Source organism: Zeus faber (assembly GCF_960531495.2).
Source record: "Zeus faber genome assembly, chromosome: 1".
Classification (NCBI taxonomy): Eukaryota; Metazoa; Chordata; class Actinopteri; order Zeiformes; family Zeidae; genus Zeus; species Zeus faber.
In genome coordinates this window covers 47,215,381-47,229,048 of record NC_137193.1, presented here as the reverse complement: position 1 = coordinate 47,229,048, position 13,668 = coordinate 47,215,381, and the positions used below count along the sequence as shown (strand labels likewise).

The following is a 13,668-nucleotide window of genomic DNA, read 5'->3' as shown; positions in this document are numbered from 1 at the left end:
TCTTTCTCTCTCCCTCTCTCCATCCCTCCCTCCCTCTCCCTCTCTACCCCCCTCTCTCCATCCCAGCTGACAGCTGTGAGGGCCATGTCGGCTCTTGGCCCCGGTGCACGGTGGGACAGCGGAGGCAGCGCAGCAGCGGACGCTCGTCTTAACTGCCGCAGTCAGAGACGAGCGTCCTTTCCTTTGATGAAGCACGCCAGCACCGGGCCAAGAACAGCAAGTGGCACAGCCGAAATGTAAATCAAAAACCCACCCGTGCGCTAAGTCATACGTAGGGAGGTCTGCGAGAGCAGGCGCTGCTGTCTGAAAATGCATGAGTAACACAGATTCTATGGCTGTGCGGTTAGCTGTGGCATGCAGGCGCTAGAAAACAGAGAGAGGGAGGGGGGGGGGGAGAGAGAGAGAGAGAGAGAGAGAACAAGAAAGAGAGAGAGAGCAAGAGAGAGAGAGAGACAGAGCAAGAGAGAGGAAGCGAGAGAGACAGAGAGAGAGAGAGAGAGAGAGAGAGAGAGCAAGAGAGAGAGAGACAGAGCAAGAGAGAGAGGGAGCGAGAGAGAGAGAGAGAGAGAGAGAGAGAGAGAGAGAGAGAGAGCAAGAGAGAGCGAGACAGAGCAAGAGAGAGAGGGAGCGAGAGAGACAGAGAGAGAGAGAGAGAGAGAGAGAGAGAGCAAGAGAGAGAGAGACAGAGCAAGAGAGAGAGGGAGCAAGAGAGAGAGAGAGAGAGAGAGAGCAAGAGAGAGAGAGACAGAGCAAGAGAGAGAATGTGCGAGAGAGAGAGAGAGAGAGAGAGAGTAGGAGAGCAAGCGCAAGAGAGAAAGAGAGAGACAGGCAGAGCAAAGGGGGAGAAGTAATCTCTTTGTCTCTGCTTTCACAGGTAAATCAATCAGATCTATCTCACATGACTCGGGAATTTTCTTTATGAGCGATTCTCAAGGCGAGCTCGGGGCTAAAAATACATTTTATGATGACATCTCTGAGCCGAGGCTTTTGCTTTTCCTCGATTAAACCGAGGCCCCACATCACATTTCCTCTGGTATTCCAGAGATATTTCGACACTCACTCAAACCAGATCATATTTTTTTGCCATGTGACTGTTTGGATTCATTGGCAGACAGCTGAGATTCCCGAAAATCAGAATGCCTTTGGTTTCCAGCGAGATGCCATAGGCATACCACGTTGGTCAAATAAAAATGAGAACATCTGACCTGACTAATATTAGCTAAAGATCTGGAAGAAGAAGGCCATCTTCTTCCAACACAGTGTCTTCTGTGACTTTGTGGATCCATCCATGTGTACACTAATAAGACGATTGAAGTGGAAATGCTTTGTCATCATAACTGCCCCATAAATTTGACTTAAAAGGAAACCTCAGTTGGGATGATGCAACACACTTATCTCTCCCTCCCACTTATCTCCAAGTTCCACACACACATCGTGAGTATTCCCAGACAAAATTTGATTGAGGTGATTCAGCCGACCAGCTGCCGAACTGCCCCCCCCTCCCTCCCTCTCCCTCTCCCTCTCTCTCTCTCTCTCTCTCTCTCTCTCTCTCTCTCTCTCTCGCTCTCTCTCGCTCTCTCCCTCTCTCTCCCTCTCTCTCCCTCTCTCTCCCTCTCTCTCCCTCTCTCTCCCTCTCCTTCCCTCCCTCGCTCTCGCTCTCTCTTGCGGCTGTGACCGAGGAAGCGCTTCCATTCCATTACCCAGCATTCCCTCCTCGGTTCCTCGGCCAGGCCGTGGTTTACAGGAATACCGCCGAAAAATCATCATCGGTCTCCGGCTTTATGAATCAATGGAACATGCTGCAAGCATTACATTACGCCCCTGCGACACCCTTTCCTAAACAGCACCCACACATTCAGCCATGCCTCATGCCTGAGATCATGCAGTACGCGTCACACCAAAAACGTGGGCTACGAACGCGTCTTTGGCTCATGGGAGTGTGAGCAATGTAGGAACAAAAATAATTCACACATGAACGCGATCTTTCATGAAGAAGAAGAATTTAAGAATTGCAAAAATTGCAGAAATATACATTAGATATTGTCCGCGGTGCTGTTTTCAAATAAGCCATTTCAGTTATACTGTTATACTGAAACAATGTAAAACTTTGGCAGAACTTTTTTTTCTATCATTACATCACATATGATTATAAGGAGAGGGAAAAAGAGAAATGATTGAGTTGAGGGGTTTCTTATCCTACAGCTTTATGTGGAATGGTATCAAAAAAGTTGGGTTAAGGTCAGTTGGGTTAATGGGGAAGAGGTATGTGATCCTAGTAAAGTCAATGTTAAAATCTTAAATTAAAAATCAATCAATCAATATACAGTACAGGGGGTAAATAACAGAAACACCAAGAATTATATGAAAATCAAAGACCCAATAAGGAGCTCAGAACAGCTATTGTATGATCCTCCTTGAAACACAACCGTACTTTTGTGGCATTCATCCACGATGCTATTCGGCGTCCGTCTCTATCCCCTTGACTCCCGACCACTAACCCTCTTTGCTGATGCCGATTTATTACGTCTGTCATACGCTGTCATCATTTTTGAGGCTGACGACACATTAAGCAATTCTGCAGTTTTTACGGCAGATTGGTGTGTGATTTTGGGGCCAACTATTTGGCTCACATCGCATTGAAAAGTCACGCATCACAGTCCTAATGGTCAGACCTCTTTTATAGCTGACACATACTGCTAAATGACCACCAACCTTATACAGTATGACTCACCAGTGCAGCTGCATTTGTAATTGGGATTTAATTACTTACTTACTTTTCATGTGTTGTTTCTGTTATTTTGTCCACTGTCTATATTCCACTTGGGCATGAATCACTCTTTTATAATGCTTCCCTCTATCCCTCCATCCATTTATGCATCCATCCATTCACAGGGGTTGTGGGCTAACCAGTCCATTGGAAGGTCACACACATTCACATCCAGGGGAAATTTGGAGTCTCCAAATAACCGGCACTTCTTCAGTGGAGGGAGCAGCCTAAGTATCCGCAGGAAACCCACGCAAACACAAAGTAAACGTACAAACTCCACGCAGACAGACACCGAAGACAAGAATTTTTTTTTTTTTTTTTTTTTTACATTTGTGATGCAGAGAGCCACAAAAATAACGAATCTACGTCAGCAACTTCCTTGCACGGTTTGTGCACAAAGTTCCTATCTGTGATGCCGATTGAATCACATTTCTCAAAAAGGGGTCGATGTGATGACCGATGCCCATGTGTTTCACTATAGAACAGTCACTATTCCCCTCTACAGCTCAAAAACCATGTTCTAGTGTGCAGTACCCCTTTTGCGTCATCGTAAGTGCCTTCCATCCATTCTGCCGTCTCAACCAGAGCTACCAAGACCACACTGCCAACTCGTCTTTTCATGTAAAAATCAATAATTGAAATAGAAATAATATTTTTTTTTAAATCAATCAAATAAGCACCTTGCTGCGTATGCTGTATGTACAAAGCCGGAGCTTATCTCAAGCCAGCAACAAGCGGTGCATCATGAAGTGCTTATGACACAGTAGCAGCGCGGCGCCGGCTCTAACGTCCGTTTCTCATCGCCGTCAGACTAACACCCTGCAGCCTGGCGCCTATAAACACTGCTGGGAAAATTACAGGAAAATAAGTCATTCTGAGGGACCTTGGCATGAGTGCAAAAGTCACCTCACCACAATGGCTAAAGTGTGACAGTTAATATCAAATGTAAACCAAAAAGTCGTAGAAATGAATAAGAAAATGTATATTGTCCGTGCCAAAATGACCAACACAGAGGTCAGCTGCTCCCCTCCTCGCAGGCTGAATCAACAGCCCGGCCTGTACGCCGTGCGTGTGTCTAAGGGAGAGCGTGGGATTCCAGAACACTCCTGCAATCTAAACATTTTCCTCAAATAAGCTCACGTACTCGGCAACATCCTCCCGGCCGGGAGAAACTTCAGAAAGCTATTGAACCATGCTAGAGTACACACCTCATTCAAACATGTAATTATTTATCCAGAGGGTAAAGTGTTTTTTTATTTATTTTATTTTTTTATGCAAGTTAATATTTTCTATGCTGTTGGGGAGAGATATTTTTACGACAGTGGGCTCACAGTGCGATGATGATCCAATCTTTTTTTATCTTTTTGGTAGAATCGACGCCACACAAAGGATGGGAACCTTCAAACTCAATCACTGCATAAAAATGTTCAATTTAAATCTTGCACTTGCAGGATAATCCTGTATGGAGAGATTACTCAAGACAAGAGGGGAGTAGCGGCGGTGGGAGCTGAGGGACGGAGATCTGGATTGAGCGCTGCTCTAAATCTATATTATCTGACTTTAGAAAATGCAACATGATTGCTCATCGCTGATAGGAGACGGGTAGTTATCAGGGCCTGCGCTACGTCAGCTCCAAACGCTCCCCCCCCCCCGCCTTTCTCACTCACTCCATCACTAACTTTTTTCACACGTATTCCCTCCGTCACTGTTTCTCCTCCTCGTTGCCTCACTCCTTCCCTTCGTACCGCTCACTTCCTTGATCCCTCATTTTCTTCCCTGTTTACATGACACAGTTATTAGTAGGCTTGCCTCCTTCACTCACTCACTAGTCATACAATAAATATTTAGAAATGTCACTTAAATGTCAGCTGTGTTTTTGTTATATTACTGTTTTCGTTTTATCCTTACAATATTACCATTTATTGCTATTATATCAGTGCTGACACCACACTGGCAATGAAAAATAGAAACTTTAAACCTTTTGAACTCGGTCACAATCTTGAGTGATCTCTATAAACCTAATTCACCGACTCTAAGCTCCTCGTCTTTGTCCCTAACTTACACACCCTAGAATTGTCCGATATTATGAGTTGGCATGCTTTGCAACTGATGATATTCCCCAGCTAAATGCATCATTCTTTCATAACACTGGATTCTTTTTCTCCACATTTTACAATCACAGCAAAGACAAGGGGCTAAGGGGTTTCACAATGCATTTCACTGTTTTGATCCTATTGATTTTTGATCTTCCAGGGTGCGAACCTCCACCAACAGAAACATTATCTTGTTGCTTGTACGTACATTCCTTTCGGAGGGAAATGATGAAAAATGACAGAGAAAGCAATTTTAACTCCAACTCTGCCGCGGAGAGGAGTGAGTAACACAATCTCCCTGAAACGAACCTGCGGTACAAAAGACTGATGATTTGTGAGGTCGGTTGCTTAACCTGCGCTGACCAAAAACGTAAACCTATAGATTCTGTTCCAAAAAGTCACTCGCTGTGGTTCTGTGTCAGGGAATTTCTATACAGGAGAAGTAATGTTGCACCGGGACGACGTGTAAAATAATTTGTTGTTACTTCGATTATATATATTTTTCAAATGTGAGTTGATCTCGGGATCAAACACATAAGGAACAAGACGACAAGGAAGCTGTTCAAAAATATAGTCTGGGGAAATTGAAAATCCATTGGCTGATCGCCGACAGGGTTTGCCGTTATTTTCGGTTATTCACATCATCATCATCGCAAGTTCTAAAAGTTGTGAGAAAAACACATTGCTTCGACGCCGCGCCGAGTCACATTGTGACAAAAGGAGGCTGTGATACAAACAGACATTAATTCGCGCAAGGTAATTCACAAACACATAAAAACATAACGCATCTTGTGTTCCCACAATTTACAGGGGAGCAAGTTCAAAAGCGTCTCCGAGACAATGAGACGATTCATTCTGCTGCGGAGATGCAGGGACGGAGGACTGAGGGCACAATTGTGCTCCAAGAAAACGCATGAATGCTGAGCGGGAGATTGAGCAGGCATATGGTTTGTGTTTAGCCAGGGAGAGAGAGAAGAGAAGAAACAATAATCAAATCCGTTGATCCTCTTCTTTCTGCGGGGATGATTGCTAATATAAAAGTCAGTTCTGTCAAACCATAATTTTCATGTAGGATGGGACAGTAATTATCTCCACCCACTCACAACAGCACTCTGTCTAAACAGGATGGAAGAGGCTTCCACGGAGATGGAGAGGCTGAAGCCTGTGGTTCCACTCCGTGCACGTCCCTGTGACAACGTTGATTTCATCTGTGAAATTGTGGGGTTATTTTTTTTTTTGGGGGGGGGTTATTGATGAGTCTACGGTGGCAGGCATGGAAATCAGACACATGCGGGGAAGCTCTACAAATCATAAAACGTCTTTCTTGAATGAAGTGCTTAGATGAATACGTGCTCCTTATTGTCATGTCCTTTCAACAGGTTGTGAATTTTATATCTTTTCACTTCGTTTTAGCTGTTAATTTCATATTGTATTAGCTTTTCGTCAGTCATTATTCTATTTATATTGGTGAAACAATAGTCTTGTGCAATGGGAATAAGTTAACCTTACAGCTTCCACTTTGCTGCATGTGTGGTTGACATCCATAGGAAGTGCACTTTTTTTTGGCAGCGATCCCACATGTATCACTTCACATGGGCTCCCTGCACTGACTTTGATTCTAGTATTATTTATGAATGCGGCAGAGCTCTGGCTCTTATTAACTCCCCTAATCCACAACTGCAAACAGAGTTCTGTCAGCAAAATGTACAGTACAAAGACAACAAAAGCGGAGCTGTGGAAAGGAACCATGGAGCCATATGGGGCAAACATTGGTGTTATTTCATATTGTATATAACCCTGATTATATTCATCCATTTCAACCAAAACAATCTCAAATGCTGTAACGTGGTCACACATAGCGATGGGTCACATTGATAAAAATCAAATACCACAATATTTTCCATAGTGATAATTTGACAATATTATTGTGTTTCTTTTTACACACAAGAAACAATTATTGGCAGTGTGGATATCATGAGCAAGCAGGTAGAGACATAGATTAGAAGGTGTAGAACAGTCTGTGGGGTTCAGAAAATCGCATCACTTTGCTGTATTGCAGCCTTAGAGTCAACATTTAATTATATCGCGATAATACCATAACCAAAATCCCAGACGATATCTAGTTTCACATCACGATATCTATATGAAATCGACGTATCGCCCAGTCACGCATAATTTTTGTTTGCAAACTTAGACTGCCAGGTGAATTTTTGTCAAAATATTGTGACACTGTGTTTCATTTTTACAATAAACGTGACCAGGGTTCATTTAGTAATAAAAGTTTACACCGAAAGCGACAACCTCCGAGTTTCCCTTTCGTTCGTACTTTATGTATTTGTGTTTGTTTGTTTGTTTGTTTGTTTGTTTGTGAAAAGCCTTACCTTGCACCTGGGACTCGGAGAGGGAGAAGCTCAGGCGCGGAGCCTTGGCCGCAACGTGCGCCTTCTCCGGCTTGGGACTGGCGCACTGCGGGCTGCGGCGCGTCTGGGGTCCGAAGCCGTCGCTCCCGGCGCGCCGCGCGTACAGCTCCGCTTTATTGGCGCACATGGAGAGCGCCAGGCCGGAGAGGTCCGCGAAAGCCGATGCGGGGCTCTGGCAGTGACTGACCATCTCGAGGAGCGTCGAGTTCTGCATTGACTTTCTTTGCTGTTTTTTCTGTTCGGTGTACTTCGCTGCTGCTCACATTACCTGCGCACAAAAAAAAAAAGATAATATTACTGCGGACCAGCGGGTTTTCGGAGGCGGTCGTGCAACTATAACACCAGCGGTGTCCGTTCGTGAACTTGGCTCACCTCGTCAAAGATGTCGAGCACCAGAACGTCAAGAATCCGCCTGTGCGTCTACACGTGAACATCACTCGCCTCGTCAAGGAAATCACATGTAATGGTGTCGCGGCGGATGCATGGCATCCTCTCTCCGCAGCAGCAATCCTCAGCATCCCAAATCCCTGATCTGTGACCTGAGTGACTTCCCATAGGTCGACCGGCCTGGCAGTGTGTCTCCCGGTGCCGATGAGCAGTGTGTCCAGATTGTGGGAGGTTGTGAATATATCGATCGAGACGAGCTGTTTCACCGCTGAGCCGCGTGTGGAGCTGCATGGAACGATGAGTCTGCGAGAGCCTGCGCAACAACCCCTGGACAAGTGCCAAGGTAATTATGATTAAAAAAAAAAATTCTGAGAGGCTTACTCCCATAGAATGAATGACTTAAAAATGTGGCATAGAAAATTAATCCAAGAACCATTATCGCAATTAAATCGGGAATCGATGCGTCAAAACATCAGCGGATAATAAAGCATTATTAGAGGCTTTGAGGACTATTCTACAGATGTTATCTCACTTTTCCATCACAGGGAAAGAACAACAAAGAAAACGTTTTGGGTTTTTTTTTTTAAACAAAGCATCTTGTGAGCAGAGATGAATGCAGTTCAAATCCATGAATAGTTTACAATAATGTGTCTTTTAATTTGCTGTTTAACGCAAGGCAGTTAAACAGAAACGATATAAAAATGTTGCGCTTAAAAGTTATATCCCGGATAGATTCTCGCGTACATATTTTAAATCTACAAGAGCCTAACTAAAAGACTGTTATTTACCATAATGTGTGTGTGTGTGTGTGTGTGTGTGTGTGTGTGTGTGTGTGTGTGTGTGTGTGTGTGTGTGTGTGTGTGTGTATACATATATATATATATATATATATATATATATATATATATATATATATATATATATATATATATATATATATATATATATATATATATAGTATACATATATATATACACTCACACACACACATATAGACATATATAAATATTATGTGAATGTTTTTCTGGTAACATGGATAATCTTTCTAATTCCCCATTTACATTAATATTCAATAACATGTACAATATGAACAACAATGTTTGACTCAATGGAAAATAAACACACCAGTCTCCATATGTGTGGCCATTTTAAATATTTCTTAAAATCTTACAGCGAGTGACTTGCTGACGACTGTCTCGCCGGCTCGTGATGAAGTGTTTCTACCAGGCTCTGGTGCTTTTGAGAAACGTTGTCTCTCAGGGCGAAAAGTTCCATTGCGTGGCGCCATCTAGTGCAATTTAGAAGAAATGTCAATGCAGCAAAGGAGACTTTCAGAGGAGCCGGAAGTGGGGGAGACGCACAACGTTACGAAGCTCATGTTTGTTGTTGTTGTTGTTGTTGTTTTGTTTTTTTTATTGTACTGTTGTTATTAACATATCTGAAATCGTAGTCAACGGGAGGGTGTGAACACTGACTCCGACAAACGGACATTTAGCCCCATTGACCTAAAGGGCAGCGCTCAGACGTGTACCCCGCTTCCGGTCAGGAACGCCCCCCACCGGAAGTATGTACGGCCGGGAACGTCAGAATTAGAACGAATGACCTCTTGAAGTTACGTACAGAACACACGGATACATGTCGAGGGAGTAAAGACGCGTCTAAGAAACCACGTCTACGTACACGCTGTAGGGTCTGCAATAGATAGTAATAAATAGTATTTACAGTGGGCTCCACGGGCAAGCGGCATAGTCAAAGTGTTAAAGCCTGCATATGGCGATGATAAATAAACAAATAAAAATACATAGATGAGCATTAAAACCTAGATTGATAAATAATCGAATTCATTAAATACATTTGAAAATTAAATAAATCCGTATCCCACTATCAAAATACCGTTGTTTGCATTTATATTATTATTTATTGTTTAAGAACGGCAATGGGGGGGGGAGGGGGGATAGTTGAGAGCATATTGACCTGCGCGCACAGTTTGAGCATTACGGTAAATCGTGGCCATAAATAATAAATGATAAATAATGAATGATACATAATAAATAATAAATAATAAATAATAACCGGCGCGGGACTTGTTATCAAACTGGGGCATTTCAAGTTGGGGGAGCGCGGCTGTTCTTCGAGGCGGTACCCGGGCCACGCGTCCGTTCTCTCGCTGGTCCCTCCTGTGACGCGTCCGACTCGCGCAGGACTCGTCGCGTCACTGCGACGGCGACATGGTCGGCGCGAAGCCGCTGCTCGTCCTCTCCGCCGCCTGCCTGCTGTGCGGCGCGGCGGCGAGTAGCCTCCTGTTGAGGCTTCTGCTGCTTGTTTGGCCGAGTCTGGCCGAGAGGGTGCTGCTCCGGATGGGGGAGAAGGTGACCATGACCCAGAACCCCAGGTTCCAGTTCGGAGACTGGGGTCCGACGTTCGCGAGGTTCGGCTTCGTGAGGGCGGTCTCCCAGCACCTGTGGCTCAATCTGGGGCAGGAGGCGTTCGTGGGCTGCGAAGCCCCCGACACCTCGGTAGTGACCCTGGAGGGGAAGAAATCCACCATATTCCAGTACTGCAATGGTTGGTACCGTAGTATTTTCTTTGATATGATTCTTATTATTATTACTGTTATTAATAATGACTATTATTTATTCGAATTTTCGAATGTATTACATCAAATTTATTATAATCGCTAATAATCTTATTAATGATAATGATAATAAATAATTACATTTACATTTACATTTTAGTCATTTAGTCAGACGCTTTTATCCAAAGCGATTTACAATTAACAGTCCGTACATTATTTAATGTACGGACTGTTAATTGTAAATCGCTACACGTTTGTTTTCAATCGCATATATTCTGTGAACTTTCTCTCCACCGCCGCAGACCAGAGACCCCTTGTTTTAAGTTTTGGAAGTTGCACCTGACCCCCGTTCCTGTTCAAACTTGACGAGTTCAAGCAACTTGTCAAGGACTACAGGGGTGTGGCAGACTTTCTTGTGATCTACATTGCTGAAGCACATTCAACAGGTAAATGAAGGAGTTTAATAATAATCGAAATGATTGAAATCACCATTGAAGTGTGTGTGTGTGTGTGTGTGTGTGTGTGTGTGTCGAGTACAAGTTAGTTGTTCCATGTGCAGCTTAAAGACAGACTTGAAAGGTCTCCTTCAGACGTGGGAATCCTTTCAAAAAGGAATGCCTTGATACACCGTCTCCAAATGGCTCTGTTAAGACGATACCCTGCGTGACATATACGCTTTCTCAGATGGCTGGGCCTTTAAAAACAACATTGACATCAACCAACACAAAACCCTGAGCGACAGGCTTTCGGCAGCGAAGATCCTGGTAGAAATGGGTCCCCTGTGTCCAGTGGTAGTGGATGAAATGACCAACGTCACCGCCATGAGGTACGGTGCTCTGCCTGAGAGGCTGTACGTGCTACAGGCTGGAAAAGTCCTCTACAAGGTTAGAATCCACACACACACACACATACCACAGAGACAAATTCTGTTTAATTTTATATTGTACTTGGCAAGGTGCTTTCTGAAAAGGGGGGTGGGGGCATAGAGTAATTAAGTAATTTCCCCCTGGGATTATTAAAGTATTTCTGATTCTGATTCTGATTCTGATAGGGAGAATTTGATTTTAAGATTCTTTATTTGTCGCATGCAGTCATACAAGTATGGTGCAGTGAAATGATAAAAGGGGTAAACTCCAAAGGCTGTGCAAAAAAGAACATATAGAAAAAACATCTATCTCTATTTATAAAAGAATAAAGAGGCAACATTTATGAAACATTTATGTGTAATGTACAACAAATGAGTATGTGTGTATGTATGAACAATACACACTAAGTATGTGCAGTGTCGAACAGAGAATTAACCTGGTCATATGTAACAGAGTGCACCAAGTGGAATTTCTAGAAAGGTGACATAGAATGAATGATATGATCCCTACTCTATATAACCTGCCCAACAAGTCTCACACACACACACACACACACACACACACAGACACACCCCGTTCCGTGCATCTCCCCACAGTCTAGCCGCAGAATCTAACCAAAGAAGTCAGATTTTGTCTGTGGTTTATTTCTTAGGGAGCTATGGGTCCTTGGGGCTACAGTCCCTTGGAAGTGCGCTCGGTGCTGGAGAAGATGAGATAGGAGTTCCTCCTGATCACGTTGAGCCTCGTTCGAAACATGTCCTGTGTCTTCAGGAGCCAAGTTCCTCACCTCTGAGTTTGGGTGCTCTCTATGTTTGTTAATGACAGCTACAGATTAAACCTTTGGCTGCTGTAGCTTGATGTAAATAAACATGGCGTGTGTCCAACTAGGGGTCATGTTTTGGGTCATACACAACATTGCTTTGTCTGATTCTTCTAGATCCTATTATTCTCTATTGTATTTGTAGCCACAAATGGTTTTAAAATGTGATCACTTTTCTACTAATAGCTGTTCAGTTTAGATGCGCTACAGTTAATTCAATGCATAAGTAACTTTTTCCAATATAATCACTGCTGTTTTTCAATTATCTGCAAAAACTCCAAGATGATTTTGAATAAAACTTCTATTTTTTTTAATGCTTAGAGTGCAAAACCCTGGTGACTGTAATTTGATAGTTTGTCAAATTAAAGCAAGTCTTCACCTGAATAAAAATGGTATATTTACACAATTCCAGTTCACTTATCAAGGTTTTTTTTTTCCTGAAAATATTTAATAAAAGGTAAATAACTTGCAATGTGCATGATTCATTGCATCAATAGTTTGTTTCATTAACATAGATTTGCACCAGAGAATTAAGTTCATTTACAATAAGACCTTTAAAATATAACCATTATGTATTAATGTTAAAGAAACGACACAATGAAGTATCACAATAAGACTTGTCTTGTTCTCCAAGGAGAACCTTAATATGGGAGATAATTCACAGGGGGGTAAATTTCTTTAGTTTGTCAGTATAGTTCTCAGTAATGGATACACTATTTCTACTTGCAGTTTTCTTTTTTGTATTGTTATTATTACAATGCGATTGCCTTCTACTAATGCAAAGTACTTTTGAGTTGCATGTTGTGTATGAAATTTGCTATACAAATAAAAGGTTATTATGAACTTCATTATTGCCCACTGAGTGACTCTAAACCCCAAACGTTTGATTTGGCTGACACCCACAAATGCCACAGATCAGATCAGCCATCAGACTCACAGTGGAAATGCAGAGCCTTTCCTGTTATAGGCAAGTATGAAGGGCAGGTTATCTATTCCATAACACTGACAAGGCATGCCAAGAGGGAATATTGTAAACGCGCGTCTGAAATTCAACCCAAATCACATCTATTATTAATGTGATCTGGAGAACGTACTGAGCAAATCAACGTCGTGTCCAGAAGTAGGCGATGCTCTCATATGGCCACCAGGGGGCAATGTGAACATATGTTAATTACGTGATATTTTCAGCTTCATTAACATAACCTGTGTGTAAGGTGTGCGTAAACGATGTAGTCTAACATATAGGGCGTTGAACATCCATACATGAAAATAAAAACTAACAATCTTCGGAAATAGCATACAGAAAAGTCCACATAGCGATGAGCAAAATAACTCTGGATAATCTAAATATATGTGTCTAAACAAAGGTACAACCTCAAACAGGTTCATCTAGTATTCACCATACTGTACTTTCCATTATGTGGCTTTTGGCATATAGAGTTAAATACCTTGTCGACAGTTTTGATGCATGATCCACAGCCTTCCATCACTGTCAGAAGTAAACCCTGCACTTAGCGGAATCCCATCCAGAGCGTCCTCCTGCCTCAAAAGCCGTGCTTACTCTTACACTGCTGGTCCAGGAAATGAATGACTGCGTGAACACACAAATAAAAAGGTCCGACGGCACCTTCTCAAATATCCCAAATGATTACAGGAATGATCCATATATAGCCTGTGTGTCTGACCCTGTGCCTCTTCAGGGCTTTTGCCACGATAGTTCCCCTAAAATGATCCACTGTA

At 42.9% G+C, this 13,668-nt stretch overlaps 2 protein-coding genes across 2 annotated transcripts in view; one reads left to right on the top strand and one right to left on the bottom strand.

Annotated features, from left to right (window-relative positions):
* Window positions 1-7,481, bottom strand: part of glis1b (GLIS family zinc finger 1b) — a 68,964-nt gene extending 61,483 nt beyond the window's left edge. Inside the window, exon 1 of the mRNA XM_079996858.1 lies at window positions 7,242-7,481. Coding sequence (XP_079852984.1) covers window positions 7,242-7,470 — 229 coding nt within the window. The 5' untranslated portion in view covers window positions 7,471-7,481. The remainder of the gene's footprint in view (window positions 1-7,241) is intronic.
* Window positions 7,482-9,861: 2,380 nt separating this feature from the next.
* Window positions 9,862-12,776, top strand: dio1 (iodothyronine deiodinase 1). The gene is made up of 4 exons (XM_079996664.1): window positions 9,862-10,232; window positions 10,545-10,688; window positions 10,927-11,126; window positions 11,761-12,776. The coding sequence occupies exons 1-4, from the start codon at window positions 9,896-9,898 to the stop codon at window positions 11,824-11,826; spliced, it is 747 nt and encodes a 248-aa protein (XP_079852790.1). The 5' UTR covers window positions 9,862-9,895; the 3' UTR covers window positions 11,827-12,776.
* Window positions 12,777-13,668: the final 892 nt, after the last annotated feature.